The sequence below is a fragment of the Lepidochelys kempii genome, chromosome 4, assembly GCF_965140285.1.
Source record: "Lepidochelys kempii isolate rLepKem1 chromosome 4, rLepKem1.hap1, whole genome shotgun sequence".
Taxonomy (NCBI): domain Eukaryota; kingdom Metazoa; phylum Chordata; order Testudines; family Cheloniidae; genus Lepidochelys; species Lepidochelys kempii.
The window spans coordinates 88,261,337-88,288,422 of NC_136383.1; the positions used below are offsets into that span (position 1 = coordinate 88,261,337).

At 42.1% G+C, this 27,086-nt stretch overlaps 2 protein-coding genes across 2 annotated transcripts in view; one reads left to right on the plus strand and one right to left on the minus strand.

Moving 5' to 3' along the window:
• LOC144930530 (uncharacterized) overlaps nucleotides 1–27,086 on the plus strand; it is a 121,614-nt gene that overhangs the window by 9,649 nt on the left and 84,879 nt on the right. The gene's annotated exons all lie outside the window — the stretch shown is intronic.
• EXOC1L (exocyst complex component 1 like) lies at nucleotides 12,016–25,387 on the minus strand. The gene is made up of 3 exons (XM_073340095.1): nucleotides 25,267–25,387; nucleotides 19,549–19,679; nucleotides 12,016–12,279 (listed from the first exon to the last, which is right to left on the minus strand). The coding sequence occupies exons 1-3, from the start codon at nucleotides 25,385–25,387 to the stop codon at nucleotides 12,016–12,018; spliced, it is 516 nt and encodes a 171-aa protein (XP_073196196.1).

The window sequence follows — 27,086 nt, forward strand, 5'->3', positions numbered from 1 at the left end:
TCATTGGTCAGAAATTCAGCTACTCATAACATATCTTCAAAAGGAAAGTCCTGGAGTATTTATTATTAAGTGTTTAATCCTTTTTGATTGACTACAGTCTTAATGATGGGAATTTGCCCACCCAGACCACATGTCCTTCTGCTTATAAAGTACAGAGTTTGTGAGTATTCTAGAAAATATTATGACCTATACAATAATAGACAGTCCAAAAAAGTCTTGACTTAAATCACATGTAACAACTGCCCTAGCTACTGGCTATTAGAGAGGATTTAGTACAGCTTGAGTGGCAGGCAAATTAGCTCATAAAGGTATGAGACATACAATACTTTGTTTAGATTATCCCAATGGATAGATTATCCCAAAGTATCAACATAGTTTTATAAATTGTATTTATAAAAACAGTGCTCCTTCTCTATAAAGATGCATACAGCTAGATAGCTAATATAAGGGGAAAGCTTGTAATGGATTTCAGTGGATCTCATATGACCTAGAATCAGATTGACTTAGAGAACTTTCAAGGGTAGCCTTATAACGAAGATTTATGTTAAAAGGAGCCTTGTATATAACATACATCTTAGACCCTAGAATTAACTGTGTACTTAGCATATAGTCAAAGGGCAGAACTTCATATCAGTCAGGAAGGTGGGAAGCATTTAAACAAGTCAAGTAAAAAGCTGTACATTTTATACAATCTGTTATAAATAATTATTCTTTTATTTGATTTTGTTCGACTTGAATTAAAAATGCACATATATAGGTTCCTTCAATCCAGGGATCTCAAAGTGCTTAAAGATATTAATGAAGTAAGCCTTACAATATCCCTGTATTACTATCCCCTTACAATATTACTATCCCCTTACTAAGCCTTACAATATCCCCTGTATTACTATAGGATATACTGAAGCTCAGAGAAGTTAATTGACTTGTCACAAACAAAGTTAATGTCAGAACTGTGTATTAGAACCCAGATCTCAGTTCCCAGTTCTGTGCCTTAACTTCAGAGTCATCCTTCCTCTATTTTAGGGGTCAATCATGGGCCCACATGTGCACCCGTGCAGGAGGGTAAGGGAGCATAAGAAGCCTCCTTATGCCTTGCATGAGCTACCTCCATCACCAGAGCCTTCACAGGCAGTAGAGAAGAGAGGCCACTGTCAGACAGCTACTCCCCATCCCACCGAGTTTATGGGACTGAGTAGGGAAGACTGGGAATTGACTCCATCCCCACCAGTGCACTGCCTCGTGCACCAGATTCATCACAGAAAGGGAAATAATTTGGGCTCGCAACAGACTGACCAAGTTTCCTATCATGTCAAGGAATGTCCCATTTATAACCAAAAAACTCCTGACTCGTGATTTAATAATGTTATCTCCTGCAGTGCAGGAGAAGAAGTTGAAAGCAATTTGGCGTGAAATTGGTCATTAAATGATAGATTGCATGATTCTGAGGAAAGGAAGGAGTGAGAGCAGCAGAATAAGGACAATGGGCAACAAAAAAGCAAACTTTAACAAACTCAGAGAACTAGTAGGTAAGTTCCAGGGGAACAAAATCTAAGGGAAAAGGGAGTTCAGGAGAACTGGCAGTTTCTCAAGGAGACAATATTAAATGCACAACTACCAACTATTCTGATATGAAGGAAAGATAGGAAGAATAGTAAAAAGCCAATAAAGCTCCATCAGGAACTCTTTAATGACCTGAAAATCAAAAAGGAATTGTACAAAAAGTGGAAACATGGACTAATTTTTTATTTCAGAAGGTGGAGAAAGCTACTAGGGTAGAGGCTGTTCTAGATTTGATTTTGACAGATAGGGAGGAATTGGTTGGGAATTTGAAAGTGGAAGGCAGCTTAGGTGAAAGTGATCATGAAATGGTAGAGTTCATGATGTTAAGCATTGGCGGATTAGCAACTGGGCCAATGGGGCCCGTACCCAGAGACCCCGACCAAGTGGGGCACCACCACGCCCCAACCCACTCTGCGCGACCGATGTGCCTGCCGGGGAGCAGAATTGGGGCATGGGGGCTTGCCTCACTCCACATTCCCAGTGCTCCTGCCGCTCCCTGCACCATGACCCGACTCCCCGGATTGAGCATCGGGCGGGAAGAGCGGGACAAGCCCGGTGCCCCGACCCCATTTCCCCAGCAGGAGTGCCGGAGGGAGGGGGAAGGGGGGGCTGCAGGTGGAAGGGGTGGGGAGTGGTCCCCACTTGTTCTGGTCCAGGGGCCCCACAAAACTCTAATTCACCCCTGATTCTAAGGAATGGTAGGAGGGAAAACAGCACAATAAAGATAATGGATTTCAAGAAGGCAAACTTTAGCAAACTCAGGGAGTTGGTAGGTAAGATCACATGGAAAGGAAGTCTAAGGGGACTGAGAGTTGGCAGTTTTTCAGAGACATGATTAAGGGCAGAAGAACAAACTATCCCACTGCATGGGAAAGGTAGGATGTATGGCAAGAGACCACCCTGGCTTAACCAGGAGACCTTCAATGATCTGAAACTCAAAAAAGAGTCCTACAAAAAGTGGAAACTATGTCAAATTACAAAGGATGAATATAAACAAATAACACACGTATATAGGGACAACATTAGAAAGGCCAAGGCACAAAATGAGATTAAACTAGTTAAAAACATAAAAGGTAACAAGAAAACATTCTACAAATACATTAGAAGCAAGAGGAAGACCACGGACAGGGTAGGCCTGTTACACAATGAGAAGGGAAAAACAAAAACTGCAAATGTAGAAATGGCAGAAGTGCTAAATGACTTTTTTGTTTCGGTTTTCACCAAAAAGGTTAGTAGCAATTGGTCATCTAACATAGTGAAAATGAGGTATGGTCAGAGGCTAAAATAGGGAAAGAACAAGTTAAAATTACTTAGACAAATTAGTATCAGAGGGTAGCTGTGTTAGTCTGTATCCACAAAAACAACAAGGAGTCCGGTGGCACCTTAAAGACTAACAGATTTATTTGGGCATAAGCTTTCGTGTGTAAAACCCACTTCTTCAGATGCATGGAGTGAAAATTACAGATGCATTTCTCTTTGAAGTCTGTTTCTGAAGTTTTATTGTTCAAGTATGGCTACTTTTAAATCTGTTATAGAATGTTCAGGAAGATTGAAGCGTTCTCCTACTGGCTTTTGTATGTTATCATTCCTGATGTCTGATTTGTGTCCATTTATTCTTTTACGTAGAGACTTCAAAGAGAAACTGCAGAACTAAAATTCATTTGCAAATTTAACACCATTAGTTTGGGCTTGAATAGGGACTGGGAGTGGCTGGTTCACTACAAAAGCAACTTTGCCTCTCCTGGAATTGACACCTCATCAATTATTGGGAGTTAACTACATCCACCCTGATTGTATTGGCCCTGTCAACACTGGTTCTCCACTTATGAGGTAACTCCCTTCTCTTCATGTGTCAGTATAATAATGCCTGCATCTGTAATTTTCACTCCACGCATCTGAAGAAGTGGGTTTTACCCACGAAAGCTTATGCCCAAATAAATCTGTTAATCTTTAAGGTGCCACCAGACTCCTTGTTGTTAGACAAATTAGATGTCAAGTCACCAGAGCCTGATGAAATACTTCCTAGAATACTCAAGGAGCTGACTGAGGCAATATCTGAGCCATTAGCAACTATCTTCGAAAGGTCATGGAAGAAGGAAGAGATTCCAGAGGACTGGAAAAGGGCAAATATAGTACCAATCTATAAAAAGGGAAATAAGGACATCTCAGGGAATTACAAACCAGTCATCTTAACTTCAGTACCCAGAAAGATAATGGAGCAAATAATTAAACAATCAATTTGCAAACATCTAGAAGATAATAAGGTGATAAGTAACAGTCACCATGGATTTGTCAAGAATAAATCATGTTAAACCAACGTAATAGCTTTCTTTGACAGTGTAACAAGCCTTGCAGATAGAGGGGAAGTGGTAGATGTGGTATATCTTGTTTTAGTAAGGCTTTTGATACAACCTAGATAGAGCTACTTTAAGGTGGGTGCATAACTGATTGGAAAACCATTCCCAAAGAGTAGTTATCAGTGGTTCACGGTCAAGCTGACATCATTCTGGGATGTATTAGCAAGAGTGTGGTAATTCTTCTGCTCTGTTTCGTGTTGATTAGGCCTCGGCTGGAGTATTGTGTCTAGTTCTGGGCAACACATTTCAGGAAAGATATGGACAAATTGGAGAAAGTCCAGAGAAGAGCAACAAAAATTATTAAAGCTCCAGAAAAAATGACCTATGAGGGAAGATTGAAAAAACTAGGTTTGTTTAGTCTGGAGACGAGAAGACTGAGAGGGAACATGATAACAGTTTTCAAGTACATAAAAGGTTGTTATAAGGAGGAGAGAGAAAAATTGTTGTTCCAAACCACTGAGGATAGGACAAGAATCAAGGGGCTTAAATTCCAGCAAAAGCAGTTTAGGTTGGACATTAGGAAAAAACTTCCTAACTGTCAGGGTGGTTAAGCACTGGAATAAATTGCCTAGGGAGGTTGTGGAATCTGCATCACTGGAGATTTTTAAGAGATTAACACCTGTCAGGGGTGCTCTAGATAATACTTAGTCCTACCATGAGTGCAGGGGACAGGACTAGATGACCTCTTGAGGTCCCTTCCAGTCCTACGATTCTATGATTCTGTCATGGCTAAAGAAGAGTACAGAAGAATAGCACAAGCATGTAGGGACAAAATCAGGAAGACCAAGGCACAAAATGAGTTACATCTAGCAAGGGATATAAAAGGCAATAATAAGAGGTTCTTTGAATATATTATGAGAAAGAAAGAAAGAAAGAAAGAAAGAAAGAAAGAAAGAAAGAAAGAAAGACGAAGTCCTCCACTTGGTGGGACAGGAGAACTGTGACAGGGTTTACAGATCCCACACTAAGGCTAAGGGCATGATGGAGCAGAACTGGGCCAATGAGGCCCTGCCCCTCAGCAGCTGCAGAGTATGCTATAAATGGAGAACCTGCTTTAAAGGGGACTCTGACAGTCAGGTGTGGGGAGTGAAGGACAAGTTGTCTGTAGAAAAAAGGCTAATTTGTAGCTCCTGAGACAGAGTGATCTACAGGAGATGGCTTTGTACTGTGGGTAAGACCTTTCCAGAAGGCCAGGGGCCTGTTCCTTTTTCTTTCCCCTTCTCCTTGACAAGGAGGAACAAATGGACACTGAGAAGTGACCTGAGAAGCCCTTAACTATCTGAACTGTTGAGGCTGTTTGAACAATCCTTGCTGGGAGGGAAGAACGGTGCTGGGACCATGCCCCTAACTGAAGAGAGAACAGGGCAGGCTGCTGTGGTGGATCAGCAAGAGAGGACTGAGACACTCCTCACCTCTGGTTCCTGGGCTGAGACCTGGTGGAAACGGAGGGCCTGACTCCCCTTCCCCTTCTCCCTGACAAGGAGAACTCTGGGGATTGTGGACTGTAACTTGGCTTGCCAGGCCCTCAGATTGCCCAGCAAGGCCATTCCAGGACTTTGGTGACTGTTGAGCCATGTCTTGCCCACTAGGCATGCTTGTGAAGTGAAGCACACTGCAAGAGTTAATAACAAGAAGGCTGAGGTGTTTAATGCCTATTTTGCTTCAGTCTTCACTAAAAAGGTTAATGGTGATCAGAGACTCAATACAATTAATATTAACATCAAAGGGGCAGGAACGCAAGCCGAAATAAGGAAAGAACATGTTAAAAAATAATTAGATCAGTTAGATGTATTCAGGTTGGCAGGACCTTACGAATAGAGCCCTGCATGGATACAAAAATGTGGATCTGCATCTGATCCGCATCCGCCAGGATCAACCCACAATTCGACCCACGATCTGCTAGCCCAGGGGTGGGCAAACATTTTTGGCCCGAGTGCCACATCTGGGAATAGAAATTGGGGTTGGGGTGTGGGTGGGAGTGAGGGCTCTGGTTGCGGGTGCAGGCTCTGAGGTGGCGCCAGAAATGATGAGTTCAGAGTGTGGGAGGGGGCTCCAGGCTAGGGTGTATGGGGCGGAGGGGGGGAGTGGGGAGTGGGGTGTGGGGTGGGGTGAGGGCTCTGGGGTGGGGCTGGGGATGAGGGGTTTGGAGTGCAGGAAGGTGCTCTGGGCTGGGATCGAGGGGTTTGGAGGGGGATCAGGGCTGGGACAGAGGGTTGGTGTATGGGGAAAGGCTCAGGGATGCAGGATCGGGGTGCAGACTCCAAGCAGCGCTTACCTCAAGCGGCTCCCAGAAACAACGGCATGTCCCTTTTCCGGCTCCTATGCGGAGGTGCGGCCCTGTCCGCAGGCACTGCCCCTGCAGCTCCCATTGGATTGCCAGAGGGGGCCATTGGAGCGGGGCCATTGGAGCGCGTAGGAGCCAGAGGGGGCCGTGCCACTGCTTCTGAGAGCTGCGTGGAGCGGCCCAACCCTGCGCCCTGGCTGGAGTGCTGGAGCAGGGCAAGCCCCAGACCCCACTCCCCAGTGGGAGCTCAAGGGCTGGCTTAAAATGGCTTGTGGCTTAAAACCGCAGGCTGTAGTTTGCCCACCCCTGTGCTAGCCATCTTTTACCTGTATCCACATCTGCAAGCCGTCTCACATGGGCTAGCAACGGGGCGAGGGAAGGGAAGGAGTGGGTGGCAGAGTTTTGCAGCGAAGAGGCAGCACAAAGGAGATGCTGGGGGGAAGGGGCTTCGTGTCACATGCTGCTCCCGGGGGCTCATGAGGGACGGCACACAGCAGCAGCAGTGCGTGTTGCATCACAGTGGGGCGGAGGGGTGGGGCATCGGGGCCCCAGCCACTCCAATCCCCATGGCCGGGGGTGGGCCCTGCTGCCCAGGAGCCGTCGGGCCGGGCCCAGGACTGGGAGCACAGTCTATGCTGCCGGACCGGGCCATGATGGGGACATTGTCACTGCCTGAGGGGCCTGAGCTTCTGGACAGGAAGCAGTGTGGCGAGCGGGTGCTGGACAGCCCTGAGTCCAACATGCCACCCAGTCCCAGCCACTGGTTGCTGCTGCCGGCTCCAAGCACACTGCACCCCCTGGGCTGCCTGAGCTGGAAGCCGGTGAGTAGAGCCCTGCACGGTTGTATCCACATCCAATCCACTATCCACAAAAATGGTCTGTGGATATGAAGCAGATATCCACAGATTTGCAGAGCTCTACTTAGGAAATTTGTTGTCAGATACTTAAGGAACTAGCTGAAGCAATCTTGAAACTGACAGCAATTATCTTAGAGAATTCATGGAGAATGAATGAGGTCCTAGAGGGCTGGAGAAGGGCAACATAGTACATATCTTTAAAAAGAACAAAGAAGACCTGGGAAACTATAGTCCAGTCAGCCTAACTTCAATACCTGGAAAGACACTGGAACAAATGATTGAAGAATCAGTTTGTAAGCATGTAGTGGATAGTAAGATTATAAGGAGTAACAAGCATAGCTTTGTCAAGAACAAAACGTGCCAAACCAACCTAATTGCTTCTTTGAAAGGTTCACTGGTCTAGGGCTTAGGTGGAAAGCAGTGCCAATAGCCGTGCTATATCTTGATTTTTAGTAGGGTTTTTAACGCAATCCCACATGACATTTTCATAAGCAAACTAGGGAAATGAAGTCTAGATGATATTGCTATAAAGTGGGTGCCCAAATGGTTGAAAGAGTAGTTATCATTGGTTTGCTGTCAAACTGGCGGCAGGGGTGGGGGGCGGGATATATTGTGGGACTCTGCAGAGCTCAGTCCTGGGTCTGGTACTATTCAATGTTTTCATTAATAACTTGGATAATGGCCTGGAGAATATGCTTATAAAATTTGTGGATGACATCAAGCTGTGAGGAGTTGGTAGCAATTGAATTCAAAACAACCATGACAAATTGTAGAGTTGGCCTGAAATCAACAAGATGCAATTCAATAAAGACAAGTGCAAAATACGACGCTTGGGCAGGAGAAGAATCAGATGCACAACTACAAAATAAGAACTAACTGGCTATATCATAGTACTGCTGAAAAGGGACTGGGATTATAATGGATCACAAATTGAATATGAGTCGACATTGTAGGAAAGATGTAGACAAATTGGAGAGTGTCCCAAGGTGAGCAACAAAAATGATAAAGGTTTACTAAACCTGGCCTATGAGGAAAGTTTGAACAAAAGGGCTTGTTTAGTCTTGAGAAAAGAAGACTGAGTTGCGGGGACTTGATAACAGTCTTCAGATATGTTTAGGGCTGTTATTAAGAGGAAAATGGTCAATTGTTCTTCATGTTCAGCTAAAGTAGAACAAGAAGCAATGGGCTTAATCTGCTGCAAGAGAGATCTAGGTTAGATATTCAGAAAACCCTTCTAACTGCAAGGGTAATTAAAATCTGGAAAAGGTTTCTAAGGGAGTCTGGAATCTCCATCACTGAGGTTTTGAAGAAGAGGTTGGCCAAATGAGGTTTACTTGGTCCTTCATCAGTGCAGGGGGCTGGACTTGATGACCTCTTGAGGTTTGGGGGATTCTGTAACAGGTTTGGGGGATTTCCTCCATTGTCAAGTCCCTCTTCCCCACTCCAGATTTCAAACCAGAAATTCTCCGAGGGTTCTGATGCTCTCAGAAAAGAGCCAGTTTTCATAGACCTCCCCATCCAGACCCCAAAACCTGTGCGCTTTGTAATGAAAGTTTAACATAAAGATTTCCCCCAATATGTTTGCAAAAACAGCATTAGAGTAATAGTAAAGGATTAAAATAAATTGAAATTAACAACCATATATATATATATATATATATATATATATATATATATATAATTTTGTAAAACTTTAGCTCTTAGTTGGTGGGAAGAATCAGTGCATCCAGAGTGTAATTATTTTTACAAAACACAGATTTAATGTAGGGATTTAATGTAAGTCAGATTAAAGATCCCACCTTATCTATTGGCAATAATATTTCTAAAGATGTGTATGATTAGTAGAAAAGTATACAGTGGCATTCAGGGGCCTCCAACTCTGGGAGCCAAAACCCTTCCCCAGGGCCTCCCACCCCATATTTCTCTGAAATTAATTTGAAAATGTTGGTCAGTAGGGCTAGCAAAAAGACTGCTGCAGATTACTTCCCCTGGAAAAAAGGGGAAGCAGAAACCTGATTTGTGACTCTGCTTCTGTGACTTTGCTCCTGGGGCAACACAGCTATGAACTATCCTTTACTGATACTGAATTGTAGGGTTACAATCCAGTTCTTAATATTTACTATGAGAAAGATTTTCAAAAGCACTCAGTGGGAGCAATTAAGCCAGTGCTGAACTCAGTGGTAAAACAACTTACTTCAGCGGAAGCAGACGCAGACCAATGCTGAACACTTTTTGAAAAGCCATCCAATTATTTAAATTGTTAAATGCATATTAATTAATGCCTTTGATTAAATGTAAATAACATACTGAAAATATGCTGAGAAATTGTTAGAATCTGGGGAAAATTGTCCTCTGAATTCTAACTAAATATATGTTAAACATCTCACTCTCCTACAAAGAAACTGTAAACAATAGCCAAGGTTTATATAGGATCTACTGTTCACAGACTTTAACCAAGAAGGAACCATCATGATAATCTAGTCTGACCTCCTGCACATTGCAAGCCACAAAACCTCACTCACCCACTCCTGTAATATACCCATAATTTTTGGCTGAATTACTGATGTCCTCTTTAAAGACTTAAAGTTACAGAGAATTCATCATTTATTCCAGTTAAAACCTCCAAGTGACCTGTGCCCCATATAGCAGAGGAAGGCGAAAAATCCCCAAGGTCTCTGCCAATCTGACCCAGGGGAAAATTCTTTCCTGACCCCAAACATGATGGTCATTTGGACCCAGAGCATTTCAGCAAGACAGTCAAACAGTCAAATACCTGAAAAATATTACTCTGTAGTAACTCAGAGCTCTTCCCATCTAGCATCACTGTTGCTCCAGAGCTGAAGAAAGTGGGGATGTTAACAAAATCTGTTCCCAAAACTAGGCTAGCATCACAGTTGATTCACAAAAAATGATGTGAACAAAAATAAAGTACTTGTGTTCACTTGTGCTAAAAAAAAAAAAAAGTGGGGCTACCCCAACAAGTTTGCCAAATAGAAAGAGGCAAAATGAATCGGGAAATATTAACTTTAAATTTTTAAGAGGGTACCACAAGCAATGGAAGATAAAAATGAAAAAGTATTTGACACTCTGTAAAAAATTAATTATAGACACATGTATGACTCCACAGTGACACTGCACCCCATATTCTTCATAGCGATATTACTATGATATAGTGGTAGCATAATTATGACGCATTTTATGCAAGATAAATCATGAGCGGTATCATTGGAAAAGTTATGATTTGCTGAATATGATTATCCTATTTGTATACATGTATCATTTTTATCTGAAGTTATGAATACTGACTATGTATCTGTATTTCAAATGTAGTTACACCTGGATAACACCCACTAGACAAGATGCTTTCAGTCTAGACAGTGGGTGGGGAAGGGCCTGTTCATGGCAATGGGTCATTAGGAAAGAACAACAGGCCTTAAGAGAAGCTTATCTCCCACCTGGGAAACCTTTCTGAGAATGCTCGGACAATGCTCAGACAATACATAGAATGCTCAAGTAATGGCTGCTATGACTCTCTACAAGGACATGTGACCAGACCACGTCTTTGGACTCCATCTTGGGATGTCAGTATTTTTCCACAGACTGGTTTGGGAACAAAGGCTTCCTGCCATATGCAAAAGCTATATAAGGCAGGGAGTGACATCATCTGTGGTTCTTCACTTCCCATACAAGAAGACTCCTGGTAACACCTGAGGAACAAAGACTGAACTGGGGGAAGTGCTGGACCCAGGCTAAAGGGATTTTTAGCCTGTGAATGAAATTCCTGGGGATTCCAAGCTGTAAAGCAAGTGCAGCTTGCCCCTTAAGAACCTGCTTGTATAATCTCTTACGGTGAGAATCTGCTAATTCATATCCAATCTATCTAGTATATTAGGCTTAGTTTGTGTTTTTTGTTTATTTGCTAGGTAATCTGCTTTGATCTGTTTGCTATCCCTTATAATCACTTAAATCTATCTTTTGTAGTTAATAAACTTGTTTTTGCTTTATTTAAACCAGTGAGTTGGAGTAAAGTATGTGCGAATTTTAGCTCAAGGTGCAAAGGCTGTTGCATATTCCTCTCCACATTGAGGGAGGGGGCGAGCTTTATGAGCTTACGCTGTACACTTTCCTGTGCAGCGCAGGATGATATAATTTTCAGTTTACACTCCAGAGTGGGTGTGTGCCTGGGGAGTTGGGAGTTGCCTTAGCTGTAGCCTTTCCATTGTTGGTTCACTGCAGGGACTGGACAGAGAGCCTGCATGTAACTGCAGCTGATGTGGCACTACCTGTATGAAAGCTGGTAAAAGTGCAGGCTGGAGGGCTTTGCAGCTTGTCACAGCAATACAGTGTGTGAGGGAGCCCAGGCTTGTGGGTCAGGGGGATCAGTGGTACTCTGGGGAAAACCTGTCACACCCATGTTGGCATCAATGAAGCCAGAATTTTACCCAGTGGCTAAACTCCCATTGACTTCAATACGGCCAGGATTTCAGCTTCTGTATTTATCTAGATATGATCTTTTTAAAAGAATCCAATATTTTAACATATTTAGAAATTGAATTTTGCATTGCTTAACTACACAAACTCCCCCCCACACACACCTTCTTTGAAGACACAAATTAGCTGGCAATATTAATTTTAAAATATTTTTGTCATTAATGTATACTAATTTGGGCCCCTACAAACACTTGTGCATGTGCTAAACTTTACTCACATGAGTAGTCCCATGGAACTCAGTTATTACTATTGTGTTGAAAGCTAAGCAGGTGTGTAAGAGTTTGCAGGATTGGGATCTTACTGAAAGAAACAGTTCATTGTTTATATAAAAATGAGGTTTCTGGTTTTGGCTGATATGTAAAATTAAATAGCAAATACTGCATATCACTTAACTTTTGTATCAGACGATTTGTTGGAATCTGGCACTGGAAGTCAGCTAGTCCCCTTACTGTTATAACATCCATCTTTATGGCATAGGACACAGGGACAGACACAAAAGGTTGAAAGCGTAGAAGCATATCTTCATAAGAACTAAACAGTCCCCATTGTTGGATGACCAGAGTGAATCATCATTTATGTAGGTTATATCAAAGTTCACAATCTTCAAGTCCTTGTTAAGGTACATGTAATTCAATTTGTTTAACGTTCGAGCAAAGGCATATTTAGATGCACAGCTATGTGCTTCCCAACTGTAGACCTTCTCAAAGTGCATATCAAAATATGGATTATCCTAAAAATGAAGAGAGAATGAAATTACTAGCTTTACAGGAACTAGAACAGCAACATTTATTGTTTTATGCTTAGCCGCCTTGTAATCGTTGTCTCATTGTAATGGATTCATAAAATATTAGCACTGGACTTCAGAAATATTTCCACAATCCATAGACAGTCCTACAGGGGTGGTTCTTTTAAATTTTTACCAAGAATGGCCCTAAAACAGTAGTTCTTAATCAGGTAGAACTCTCGATGTGAGCAGGGGCTTCAGGATTTGGCCAAATGAGCACACTACAACTTACGACAATTATAAGACACAACTTTAAAATGTACAAGGACTGTAGTATTGTCCAAAATGTACTGTATGAAGAGCACTTATCTCCTATTATAAATAAATTCCCCTATCAAATTAAGATTATTGATTGCCTTCTTTGCTTATATTGCAGATCTCTATGTTTACAGGCTCCTCTGCTTGCTTAATGCTAACAATGGCTTTAAAATGAAACCTGTTAAATTAAACTTTGTGAATGTCATTAGCTGTAGTTTATTATGACCATTTATACTAATGTTAATGACTTTATGATTAAATGTTTTTTCATCAGAAATAAGACAAGCCTTGATCATACGCTCTTATGAAAAAAATCTGTGGGAGGAGGTTCTGGAATAGGAAATCTCTGGGAGGATTCCCTCAGGGGATAGCTCCATCACATCATTGTATTATGGGAGTGAAGTTCATTGTAGCCATGCTATGATCAAGTCCTTCTGGCTGACATGGCTGTGGGAGCTCTGGGATGTGAAAAGTTCCAGAGGAAAGATAAATCAGCCCTAAACTGTTACTTTTTTGGCCTAAGCTGCATGGAGCCAGGAGGGGCTGGGAGTGGTTGGACATATCCTCCACCCCCAAGCCTCATTCACCCAGATTTACCATAAACACAGAGAGTGTATAAAGTACTCAAAGTATGGGAAGAGGAATGGGACTGACTCTACCCCCTCGTGGGCATGAGGGGAGAATCATGTTCTTGTACCAGACATGGATGAGCTACAGAGCTTGCATATACGCACCAGATGTGTTCATCATAAAATCCTTTTAGGCTTTGCCAGGTATGGCTGAGATTTGTTTAAATAAGGTATTTTGCACACAGATCTAGTGACTGAACAGTAAAATACAGTTTAGCATTCCATTACATCTCCCCCTTCAAGTTCTACATTCCCACCATTTACAATATATACACTTTCACACTCTTTGATGTTCAGTACGGATCAGTCTGTTAAGTCTCTGAATTGTGCTGGTTTTCTAATTACATGACCTGAACACATAACAATTTGGTCATTAGTTGCAGTGACTGTCTCTGGTCGGTTTGGAATCTGAGTGTTTGTCTTCACGTTCTGCATTGGCCATTTGTAGAGTTTGTTCAGCTCTTTGTTCTTTCTGAGGAACAAACTGTAGATGTTGACAGTTTTTGTTGAACTCTCCACTGTTGGTCTCGATCACATATGATCGTGGCGCTGAATTTTTTCTTTACAACAGCTGGAGTTGTCCATCCCTTTTCTCAATCCAATTTGACGAAACATGGTTGCCAGGTTCTAGATCTGGCAGTTCTCTAACCAAGTGACATCTGTTGTAAAAGTGTTCATAAGCTTTTTTAGCCTTTTTAGTCTATTGGGCTACTTTTTTCATGTTTGGCCACGTTGGAGATAGATCTACTGCTCAAGCTTTGGAAAAGAACCTGAGTTGTCTTCCCATCAGGAGTTTTGCTGGACTGTATCCAGTAGCTGCTATTGGTGTTGATCTGTTACTCAGAAGAGCAAGGAATGGATCTTCCTGCTGTAGGATTTTCTTGGCTGTCTGTACAGCTTTCTCAGCATCTCCTTTTGCTTGTGGGTAATGTGGGCTGCTAATAATATGATCAAAATCATATTTCATTCAGAATGACTTACATTCTGCTGCAGTGAATTGTGGTCTGCTGTCTGTCATTAGTTTTTCTGGAATACAGAAGTGATCAAAAGATCATTTCAATTTCTCAGTAACACTATGACACGTTATGTCTTTCAAGTACATTATTTCTATATACCTGGAAAAACAGTCCACTATGACCAGATAATGATGTCCTCTGAATTTGCATAAATCGGCAGCTAGTCTCTTCCAAGGTCTCTTTGGTAAGTATGTTTGTATACTGTATGGTTCAACATTGTCTTCTAAGTTGATTTGTACTGGATCTCCTTTCAAAAGTCCCCTATCATCATCTCTACCATCAGTTTCTTCCAATTTCTTTCACTAGCCCATAATTGTTGCCATATTGCAGCTGAGAAGGTTGTTGGTCTTTGATCCTAGGCACTCTGAACAATTGGAAAAAGGCAAATATAGTTCCCATCTTTAAAAAAGGGAAGAAGGAGAATCCAGGGAACTACAGACTGGTCAGCCTCACCTCAGTCCCTGGAAAAATCATGGAGCGGGTCATCAAATAATCCATTTTGAAGCACTTGGAGGAGAGGAAGGTGATCAGGAACAGTCAACATGGATTCACCAAGGGCAAGTCATGCCTGACCAACCTGATTGCCTTCTGTGATGAGATAACTGGCTCTGTGGATATGGGGAAAGCGGTGGATGTGATATACCTTGACTTTAGCAAAGCTTTTGATACTGTCTCCCACAGTATTCTTGCCAGCAAGTTAAAGAAGTATGGATTGGATGAATGGACTATAAGGTAGATAGAAAGCTGGCAAGATCATCGGGCTCGACAGGTAGTGATCAATGGCTCGATGTCTAGTTGGCAGCTGGTATCAAGCAGAGTACCCCAAGGGTCAGTCCTGGGGCCGGTTTTGTTCAATATCTTTATAATGATCTGGAGGATGGCATGGATTGCACCCTCAGCAAGTTCACAGATGACACTAAGCTGGGGGGGAGAGATAGATACGCTGGAGGGTAGGGATAGGGTCCAGAGTGACCTAGACAAATTGGAGGATTGGGCCAAAAGAAATCTGATGAGGTTCAACAAGGACAAGTGCAGAATCCCATGCACTGCTACAGGCTGGGAACCGACTGGCTAAGCAGCAGTTCTGCAGAAAAGGACCTGGGGATTACAGTGGACAAGAACCTGGATATGAGTCAACAGTGTGCCCTTGTTGCCAAGAAGCCCAGTGGCATATTGGGCTGCATTAGTAGGAGCATTGCCAGCAGATCGAGGGAAGTGATTATTCCTCTCTATTCAGCACTGGTGAGGCTACATCTGCAGTAATGTGTCCAGTTTTGGGCCCCCCACTGCAGAAAGGCTGTGGACAAATTGGAGAGAGTCCAGCAGAGGGCAACAAAAATGAATAGGGGGCACATGACTTACAAGGAGTGGCTGAGGCTGAGAGATTACTGAGAAATTTAGTCTGCAGAAGAGAAGAGTGAGGGGGGATTTGATAGAAGCCTTCAGCTATCTGAAGGGGGGTTCCAAAGAGGATGGAGCTCGGCTGTTCTCAGTGGTGGCAGATGGCAGAACAAGGAACAGTGGTCTCAAGTTTCAGTGCGGGAGGTCTAGGTTGGATATTAGGAAAAACTATTTCACTAGGGGGTAGTGAAGCACTGGAATGGGTTACCTAGGGAGGTAGTGGAATCTCCATCCTTAGGGTTTTAAAGGGCTGGCTTCACAAAGCCCTGGCAGGGATGATTTAGTTGGGGTTGCTCCTGCTTTGAGTAAGGTGTTGGACTAGATGCCCTCCTAAGGTCTCTTCCAACCCTAATCTTCTATGATTCTATGATTTTCTATGAATGCATAGATTTTATCTTTGTAAACTGTTTCTGTGATGAACTGGTCCATGCAGTTCAGAATACCTCCAGGGCTACTCAGAGCTGTGTCTGGTGACTTAAGCTCTGGGAGGGGTTCAAGTGATTGTACATCCCTTCTGAGATGACCGTGACATCAGCTCCTGAGTCAGTTTTAAAGTGAATAGTCTTGCCGTGAATATTCAGTTTCACTCTCCAGGCAGGCTCTATGTCATCACAAGTGACAGATTCCAGAAACAATGACTTTTGATTATCTATAATATGAATCAACTCCCTGACTGCTTTGGTGCAGCAAACAGATGCAAAATGTCCGTATATTGTACAATTATTACACCATGTGCCTCGGCTGGACATACATCATCTCTTGGGATATGACTTTTTCCATCCTGTGATGGGGTGTTCACCCCACACTTGCCCTGAAAAAGTTAATGAAGGCTGGGGCATTGGAGATGCCAGACAGACAGCAGGTCTGGAAAGGCTATGAATTCCCTGGAAGGTGAGGATCTTAGTGACCTGGCCGGAGGGCTAAGTCATGATGAGGCTGCCATGGTTCCTGGAGTGAGGTGGGTCTGCAGAAGGAGAGGACAATGGGAGAGGCACCACCTGAAGAGAGTGCACCATCTGGCAGAACTAATCCCGAGGATGGCCAGCAGGAGGTGCCACTGTGAGTAGACCCTGTGACACATACCTTGTGCATGTAGGCTGGAATTTATTCTTCTTAGACTGGGAGTTCTCTCTCCTTGCCCACAGCGGTTTTATTATGATGACTTTTAACACTCAAGTGTCTGTTATAGCGTCTAAGCTAGTTTCAGGCTTTTCAAGTTGCTCCTGCCTTTTGTTCTGTTTGACTAATTCTGACTGTTTTGCTATCTGTCTAGCTGTGGCTAGGATTAAATTTCTCAGCAATTGTAGCTGCTGTGGCAGGTTTTTATCTGTTAACCCAATTACCAGTCTGTCTCTGATGTCATTTTCATGTCTTGCCTTCCCTAAAATCAGTTTTCAGCCAATGTACACAGAGCTCTTATAAAACATTCAACGTTTTCCCCTGGTTCTTGAATTCCCTGGTGAAAACATGCTCTTTCATAAACCACATTTCTATGAGGTATAGAGTATGCATCAAACATAGGCAGAACCCTTTCATAGTTATCTTTATGACTATTTTTAGTAAAGTCAAAGGACTTAAAGATATGCTCTGCTTGCTTCCCCATAGCATAAATTAAAGACAATAGCTGTATATCTCCAGTTTCTTTGTTCAGCTTGGTTGCCATGCAAAATCTTGCAAAATATTATTTCCAGTCTGTCCACTCTGAAGGTTTGTCGAAGCTGAAGTTCTCTGGGGCATTGAAGAGTGTCATGTTGATGAGATCCTGCAACCTTTGTTGCTTTGTTTCTTCTGTTTGCAACCTGTGTTGCCTTTTTCCTTCTGTTTCTATTCTTAGTTTACTCCTGATACCATGTCATGTTGTTCTGTATCAGATATGGACTGGCTATAGAGCTTGCCTTTAAACACAAGATATATTCATCATAAGATCCTTTAATGCTCTGCCAGGTATGGCTGAGGTTTTTTTAAACGAAGTACTGTATTTCACACACAGAGCCATCTAGTGGCTGAACAGTAAAATACAATTTAGCATTCCATTGAAGGGAAATAGGTGTGAAGAGGGACAATCTTTTTGGATTCCACTGAATGCATCCGATGAAGTGAGCTGTAGCTAACAAAAGCTTATGCTCAAATAAATTGGTTAGTCTCTAAGGTGCCACAAGTACTCCTTTTCTTTTTGCGAATACAGACTAACACGGCTGCTACTCTGAAACCAATCTTTTTGGGGTGAATGATTCAGACCAAGGTTTGTTTTTCTTGGAAGAAAATTGCACTGAGTTTTCTTTGAGAACTCTGGATGAAATCATTTTTATGTAGAATTTATTCCTGTATTTCTACTTGGATTATATTCATTTGGCTGAATGCCTTTTAAAATCTTGTATTGTAAATGCAATAAGGTATTTTCCTCAATGCACCTTCATCTTCCGTAAAATTTAATTTAATTCTATCTCTGGGGTTGTTCTTATGTCTGTTTTTAGTGTCAATTTTTCCCCTTCCATAGTTACACTTGAATTACTACTCTGACTTGAATCTGTTAGCCGCAGGTCCAGTGATTAGGGTACTAGGTTAGGACTTTGAAATTAAACCTGGGTCTCCCTAGTCTGCCACACACTTTGTGTGTGACCTTGGGCAAGTCACTTAGCTTCTCTGTGCCTCAGTTCTGTATCTTAAAATGGAGATAATAGTACTTCCCCAACTTACTGGGGTGTTGTGAGGATAAATACATTAAAAGATTGGCAGGTGCTCAGATTAGTAATGAGGGCCGTATAAGTAACAAAGATATATAAATCGTGCTTACTTTACTCATGAAAAACATTCAGAGGAACCAAGTAATGTGAACAAGATTTGGTCCCAAATATTTCAAGATTGCTGTTCATGGGAATGCAGTTGCTAGCTCCATGTTTTTGGATCCACCTCTTTTTCATTATATTTGTGGGGGTTTTCATGGGAAAGCTCCAGTGTAATAAAATAGTGTATGGTCACTACATCTATTTAAAAAGAGTACATCACTAAAAGGTAAGTGTCTTAGGCCTTGTCTAGATGCACATGGACTTAATCTTTTAAAACTGATTTAGTTAAACCAGTGTGTTTGTATATAAACACTATTTTAGTTTTTTAATTTTTAAAAAGCAAGATTAAATCAACAGATTTGTTAGTTAAAGGTCCATGTTCCCACTCCATATCTATAGGTGCAGGCTCCCTTCTGTGCACATACATTTGTGCCACTTATTCCTCCACTCTGCAACACTTGGGAATGTTCAGGGACTAGGCATGGTCTGGGGATTCCCTGGCAGCACAGCAGTAGGCTGATGCTCTTGCATCCTGAAGAGCTGCTGAGGACCATGTGTACCTCAGAATTTGTGAGCTAAGGGGGCAGAATCCCCAGGTGCTGCTTCCACTGATAGGAATAATTTTGTTCCCACATTCTGCAGAATTTATATAAAGTTCTGCAACTTGAAACTCTGGAATTTTCCTCATCTTTACTCAGGAAATTCCAAGTTCAAATATCCTGCCCTCAGTTATACGTAAGCAACTCAACGGAAGACATTGAGTTAAATTTTCCTTTTAGTTACACCAATGTTAATCTACTGAATTACTCCAGATTTACACTGGTGGAGTTGAAGTCAAAAAGTGACTTGGATAATCTCTATTACTGCAATGACATACAAGCAAGAAATAGGCCATCTTGACTCTCATATCTAAGGTGAGTTTACAGAACTGCCAAAAAAAATATTGTAAGCACAGCAAATGTGATCTGGAGTCTCTGGCAAATGATAAATCTGTATCCCCATTATGCCATCTTTTTTTTTACAGAATCTCTTTTCTTAGTAGAACTGCACCTCATCTGTTACGTCACAAATTGTAACATAAATGCATTGTGTTAATAGAAACTTACAATAAAATACAGCACTTACAGTGTCTGCTTCTTTTCCATCAATCATCTCCAGATCTTTCAAAAACCACTTTTCAGCCATTTCATATTTCTCATCCAGATCTATTCTGAAGTGTTTCACCATAGATATTTCTACTTCTCCATCTTTAGTCACTGCAAGACAAAAAAATAGTTTACACAAACAGATAATTGCTTTCCAAAATATCTGAAAATGAAATAGTTCATCAAGCTGCATTTTAAACAATAGTTTAAAAACTAGAGCTATATGAAACTTGATGGGTTTGTTTGCACAGCGAGCAGAATTTAGCCCAATGTTTGCAGCCTATAAAGTCTATTTGCTTTTAATAGATTATTTTTTTTAACCCTAACCCATCCTGTAAAGGCGAATCTTGTTTGTGGGAAAGCTTTGTTGTTGGGTTTACTAAAGAATACATGCATTAAGGCCCTGATCCTGCCTTTAGATCTGTGCAAGTAGACGCCCATGGGTCTGGAATCCTAGTTATTTCATTTTGCACCATGCACATGCAAGGGTCCACTGAGTTGTTGGACTGTGACCAAAATCAGTTCTGAGTCTGCGCATTTACATTAATGTTTGTATACTTCCCGTGAATGGAAGATCTGTGTTTTCCTATAAAATATTAATATAATACATAACAAAAATAACATGTAGTATTTAAGAAACACTACTTGAAGTTCCAACTTATCTGTGGTTATCTCTAGGTTTCATAGATTCATAGATATTTAGGTCAGAAGGGACCATTATGATCATCTAGTCTGACCTCCTGCACAATGCAGGCCACAGAATTTCACCCACCACTTTCTTTCATGGAAGTTACCATTTTCCTGCTAATGGGGAGCAAGTGGAAGAAGAATAGAAAAACTCTTCATAATCCTCATCAATATTAGTTAATTGCATTAAGCATGGAAAAGGAGATCAGTATTATGGAATATACATGCTAATTAGTGGGGAAAGCACTGGAATTTGAACACGTATATTAGGTAGGTTTATTTTATTTTCTCTTTTTTAATTGTCAGCTGGTGTCTATGGCTTCACACAGAGATTTGTAACTCTTGCACCCTCCTGAGAAGTGGTACACCTCTGACCTAACAGCCTGCTTCTTCAGCCTAGTACTCCTAAACCATTCTTCCCCTGCGACTGCAGCCTGACCTCATCACTGGACATCATCACATACCCTCTGGGAGAGTGGTCTGGTCCGAGAGTAGAGGGCTGTAGAAAAAGGGTGAAGATCAGGTACCAGAGGCACAGCATACTTCAGGGGCACAGTATGTTTTTTAAATGGAATTCCTAGACATCACCTAGCAATAACTTCTTATCTAAATTTCTTTTGCCTTGCCTTGTTAGCAAGAAATTGGTAGTCCTCATGGACGAAGTTTTACTCTTTTTGTCAATCATTTTACTGTACTTTAAAAAAATAATAGAAACAGATTTAAAAAAAACAAAAAACACGTGTAGGGCCTGATCTTGCAAACCCTAGCTGAGGCACATAACTCCATTTACACAAGAGGGATTACTCCTATAACAATTACTTCCATGCGCAAGGGTTTACTGGGTCAAGCCCATATTTCATCCTGAAATACAGAGGCAAACAAACCCAAAACAACAAATACACTGGATACAGATTTTCCAGCAAATGCACAGTAAAAACTGTGTAGCTTGCTTTTTTTTTCTTCCTGGTCCTGTCTGTTGGGAAACCCAACTAATTAGTGCTTCTTCTAGTGCTAGGCTCAAGACTCCATCTAGGAGTTGAAATCGTATGACGTCTGAGAAGAACGTGTGTTAAGAAACAGTCCTAGAAATAGTGAAGTCCTAGCTCATCTAAAATATGTCCTCACTTCTTTGGTAGTTTAGGTTATCCAAGTTCCTATTCCTCATACTCCCTTGACAAAAATTGTATAACATCAGCATTTCTCAGATTTCCCATTTAATTTAGGTTTGAAATTTCTTCTTGGGGGAGAGGAGAGACATTATAGTGCCTTGGATTGTTTAAATTGTTCCCTGGGGTGTTTTATAGAAGAAAAATAAATGCAGTTTGGGGATGCTTGTATTTTCCAATGGACTATATTAAGATGTCATTGCAATCCCTCCTAACCACATCAAAACACAATTGCTAAAATTGGCTAGACATCTCTGCATTTCAGTTTTGCCACCAATTGGGTTGATTAGTGATTCAATGTAGGGGAGTACTAATGGGCAGTAATTTTCTCATTCCAGACTTTTACCATTTGCCCCTATGAAAGTGAAGAGAGACAATATTGGGAATATGGCATGGAAATAGCAGCATTTATCTACCCACATTGTGGTTTTATTGTAGTATAGCTTTAAATGGGACAGGCTCTAAAGGATTCTGTTTGCATCTATGCAAATATTGGTTATTTACAATATTTTCTCTTTCTTACAAGCTATTGACAGGCATAATACAAGTTAACCAGTAAGAATAAATTGAGACTACATTGCAAGGATAAGATTTTAGTTAGACTGTTGTGACCTTACACTAATTATGCTGCTAGAATATATACTTGCCACTTGTGAAGAATTAGGAAACATTTGGCTGTATTTAAATTATATTAAAACAGTAACAATTTTGTTTTAAAGGTTTCATGCCTGATATTTGTACATCTTCTAAATGCACAAAAATACCAACCTGTTTTCAGGGTTCACAGAATTTGTTAAAATAGAAAACTCAGTCAAAAGTAAAGCAAGTTTGGGCTCCTTTCCTCCTAATCCCTTATTGATACTGCACAAAGCTGTCACCCATTCTGACGTTATCTGATATAACTGGTAGACTCTATTCAAGAAACTTCCAGGATTAGAAAGGGCTATTTAGGTCAGGATTAAGGATTATATCCTGCAAGGTGCTGAGCAACTTGAACTGCCAGTGACTGCAGTAGGAATTGGAGGATGCTCACCAGCTTTCAGGATCAGATTTAATCTGTGCCCACCGCTTACCCAACTATGCTAGAGTGGGGTTTTTTCCTCTCTCACACACCACACTCACACACATGCACACACACACTCACTCTCCATTCTTAATTTTCAGTATATTTTCCACTATGTCTGCAGAGATTCTCCATTAGATTAATTTGTTTAGATGATTTCTTCACTGGTTTGTTCTTTCTATTCTGTGGAAACAACACTCAAATATTTCAGAAGGTACTTTTGCTCCCTTTTCCCTTTGAATGTTCTATAACAGAACTTTAGTCTGATTTTAAAACAAATATTTTTATATTTGTCATCGTTGCACAAACTATCAACCTTCACAAAAATTCCTGAAGTCCATATGTAGCACATGGTTTGAACCTCAAGGACAAAAAGGGACTGGAAAGTAATGTTCACTTCTACCTACTAATCATAATATTTATAAATTCCCTAATTTTGAACAGCTTTCAGGGGTATAAAAACAATACAACTTCATGGATTTCTAAACGTATTTTACTAGATGATATTTGTCAATGCCTATTTAATAAAGTTATATAGCAGACACATCTGAAATGATTTTTTTGGTAAATATTCAAGTAATAAGGTTGTGCCACCCTGAACGATCTTACTTTATTATAGTAATAAACATTCACAATCCCTTATCTTAAACTAAGATGTACTTCAGGCAGTGAATAACAAGAAACTATACTTCAACACATTGAGGGGATGGGGACTGCAAACACTTAAAAAAAGACAAAGAGAACAAATGTTTACTGAAAAATGTTATGGTTATTATAAAAATGCAATTCGCATAAAATAGCATCAGTCTTTTAAAGGCAAATTAGCTACACAAAATATGCTTGCAAATTGTGAATAGTTTTCTAACATTTTGTATTGACGATCTCGTTTCTTTGTGTATTATAAACAGCTATGTATCTGGTGCCTGTCAGAACTGTTCTGAAGTAGGAGGAAATGCATGCTCTTTTCCAACCCTATTTTCAAAATCCTAAATATGTTGCCTACAACTTTTCAAAAGTTCTGGGATTCTCAGCAATGCAGTAGGTTTCATGCTGTAGACAAGGAAATGCCCCGAACTAGATACAAATGAGAAACACAGAGACACTTAAGACATGGTTAATGGTTTCAGGCTCCTCTTGCTTTATGTATGTCCACATTTGAAGACCGCAAAGGAACTGCTTGATTGAGACTGACAGCAGAGACAGCAATCTGGCAACATACTCGCCTGTCCCAAAAGATTCCAACCCATTTAATGCCATTAACTACAGCGACAGAAAGTGTTGCAGTTTAGTTGCTCGCCACTTATTTCAAATACAATCTCGCATTATAGGCTCCGCTACCTTTTATTCAGGCAACATTCCCATTGAAGTCAATGGGAGTTATGCCCGCATTTGATCGTGCGGGATCAAAAAGCCCTATATCATAGAACCAAATTCTTCCCTGATTTGCCCTTTTCTTGTTCAAACCATTGGTTTCGGTGGGGATGCCCTGCTATAACGAGGGTCAAATTTTACTCTCTCCCTCTTCTCCCCGCTCTGTGAACAGTTTATACCCAATCTCAGCGATGCACTTGGAAAATGCACGTGGCTAAGGGGCTATCCAGTTACTGTTCTACACTGTCACTCGCTTTATTACCACACTTACTAAATACAACAGCATGACAGTGTGCTTATAGGCTATTCCTAAACATCCTCATGTGGAAATCTCGGCTCTTTCTTACTGTGCAATTATAATCTGATGCACATGCTGTGTGAATTCATGAAAGTGACGCTTTAAATCTTCCATTTAACAAAGGAAGATCCTCCAGACAATGGACAGCGGCGCAGACACGATCGTCAAATGTGGGCTAGATTCGTGTCAACAGCCATACATAAAGGATCGAGGCCCCAGACACCCGTCTCCTCGGGTTTAAGGTTAGGAGCCTGGCACGCAGCGGAGCAAAGGTAGCTGTCAGCTACACTGCAGCAAGAAGAGAGCCACACACAAGGTCTCGTGCAGGAGGCTTCTGTGCCATCTTCTTTACTTGTGTCTACACTTGGTTTAATATCAAAACTATTTTTCGTTCCATCTTAGCCCCTGAGACACACAGCCCTGGGGAAGTGCGCCGCTTTTGTTTCAATTACACTAGGCCAAAAGGCTAAGCTGAACGCAGGATCATTCGTTAAAAACCTTTCTGAGAGGCACCGGCGGGCCCCCCCCCCCCCGGGAAGGGGGGACAGAGCCTGCATTAAAGCCCTTTGAATACAACTGCAAAATAACAGGTTTCAGAGTAACAGCCGTGTTAGTCTGTATTCGCAAAACGAAAAGGAGGACTTGTGGCACCTTAGAGACTCACCAATTTATGTGAGCATAAGCTTTGGTGAGCTACAGCTCACTTCATCGGATGCATTATAACTCTTCATCAGACTAGTACCCATGCACATTCCACACGCAAGTAGCCCAGGATCCGCGAAACGGGAAGGTGCAAGGTCAGGTGCCAGGCCAGCGCGCTGTGGGAAGACTCCCCTGAGTCACAAAACTAGGGCAAACATTCCCCTCCAGCGCCTGGCACCGTTGCCGTTAATGTAAGAGCCCGATGTGCAATGCAGATGTTGGAATGCGCCTAGTGACCAACGCAAATCAGAGCCCGAGCGGGGCCAGCAGCGGGACCCAGCATCGCTCTCAGGCTCGCTAGAAGCCCGCAGCCCGGACGCGCGTGGGCTAGGGCGAGCCCGCCGCTTGCTCGCAGAGCCCGGGGCTCCTTCCTAGAGACGGGTACACCTGCCCCCGCCGCCCCTGCCTTACCTGCGGCACAGAGGTAAAACCTGTCGTGGGCGGAGCACTCGATCTCTATGAACTCCCGCAGGCTCTGCCCCAGGGGGTAAAACAGCTTCTTTTGCAAGTCCTCCTTCACCAGCGAGGACATGTCCTTCGCGGCAGGCGAGGCTGATGGTCTCTCTCAAGGGTCCCTTGCTGCCCCGTTTCGCGGCTCCCGAGCAGGTGCCCGGGGGTCTCGGTCTCTGCAGACACCCCGATCAGGCCTCAGACAAACCTCCAACTTCCCAGCCTCCTGACACGAGCAGCCGCCTGCCGCCACTCTTCAGCGCCCAGCACTGACTTTCTGAGGCTTGTCCGGAGTGTGTGTGAGTGCGGGGGGGGCATATTCGTGCATATGGGTGTTGCAGACGTATATAGCCCCCGGGCTGTTACCCTGCACAGGCATTTTTAATATCAAACCTTCAATAAAGCCCCACGACCTCGGTTTGATTCCATTATATATCCATCAGTTAACCGCTGGCTGGAGGTATCGATTGTGATCATCTTCCATTAAGAATATTACCGCTGGCAAGAGGAAAGGCAGAAGCAGGGCTATCTACCCACCCTTCCGCTCCTACAGCAGCGCGGCTGCTGAACACTTCATTTTCCCCACAGGTCCGTGTGCATTGCTTCAGCGCAAAGTGCCAGCCAGCTCTTGGCTCCAGCCCAAAACGTAGCTTCAGCATTAGCCCAAGTCCAGATTTTCACCAGGGTGAATCTAGCCTATTGGTTGGAAATCTGATCTTCCAAACTGACCCCTTCCTTATCACACAAGGTGTTTGCAGCAATCACTGCTGTGGCTTGTGAGACATCTTTTCAAGTTCTCACACCCATCTCCTCCTAGGATGAACATTCCCTTCCCTTGTCTTCAAAATTAAATCAGATCTCATGTCCAACTAAAGGTGTGACACATCTGTCATTATCAACCTCTGTTTGCAGGGGTTATAAACGTCTTTGTAGGCTAATTTCAGCTGAAAGGTGTCATGGATTTTTAAGAGCAATTTGAATAGATGGTTTTGCTCCGATGTGATGCTTTTCTGATCTAGCAATGAAAAAAAAATCTACTTTTTAACGAACTAACGGCTCTGCTGACCCGTCAGTAATATGCACGTGTGAAACTCTCATTTAATGGTACAACTTATATGAAGCTGTCCAGTCATTACTTTTGCACAGCATGGTAAGTGGCATGCAGAAACTTGTCGCTGGGAAGACACTACAAAGTCTTTTTTATTTGGAAGCAGAGAGTTTTACTTGAGATTTACAAAGCTCTGAAGGCATATTGTAAACTGATCAGGTCTGCCCTATCCTGTTGACCTTGAGAACAGCGGGAGTCGGGGGGGACAACTGAACAAACTAAAAGGTAGGCCATTACAATCAAACAAAAGCTATAGTTCTTTATACAGCCATGGCAACCTGTACAATGAACCTTCTTCAGGAGGCTATCAAGTCAAATAGTTAACAAGACCTTTTAAAGAGATTGGACAGTTTTATGATCAGTAATAATATCTGCCATTATGGGATAGTTATACCTCATGCTTCTATAAACTGATTACCTGCTTGAGCTGGGAAAGAATCTGCCTGTCCCCATGTAACACTATTCAGGATTGGCCAGATGCAGTTTTGGGGAAAAGAGGAAGCCATTCTCTGAAGTGTTAAATACCCTGTTGGAAGCAGAATACATGACAGGTATGGCTATGCTTATGAGCTATGGTTAACTGTGCTTGTCACCCAGCAGATGTTTCCATAAGATTCCTCAGCAGTACAGTATCCCTTAATTTCAAAACCTGCAATAGACTGTTCCAACCTTT

What these genes read in the sequence shown, in the direction of transcription:
- EXOC1L (XM_073340095.1), bottom strand. Translation starts at nt 25,387, where the DNA reads ATGTCCTCGCTGGTGAAGGAGGACTTGCAAAAGAAGCTGTTTTACCCC. An exon ending in GTTTTACCTCTGTGCCGCAG is followed by an intron (nt 19,680 to 25,266) that starts GTAAGGCAGGGG and finishes TTTGTCTTGCAG; the next exon opens with TGACTAAAGATGGAGAAGTA. An exon ending in ATGGAAAAGAAGCAGACACT is followed by an intron (nt 12,280 to 19,548) that starts GTAAGTGCTGTA and finishes CTTCATTTTTAG; the next exon opens with GATAATCCATATTTTGATAT.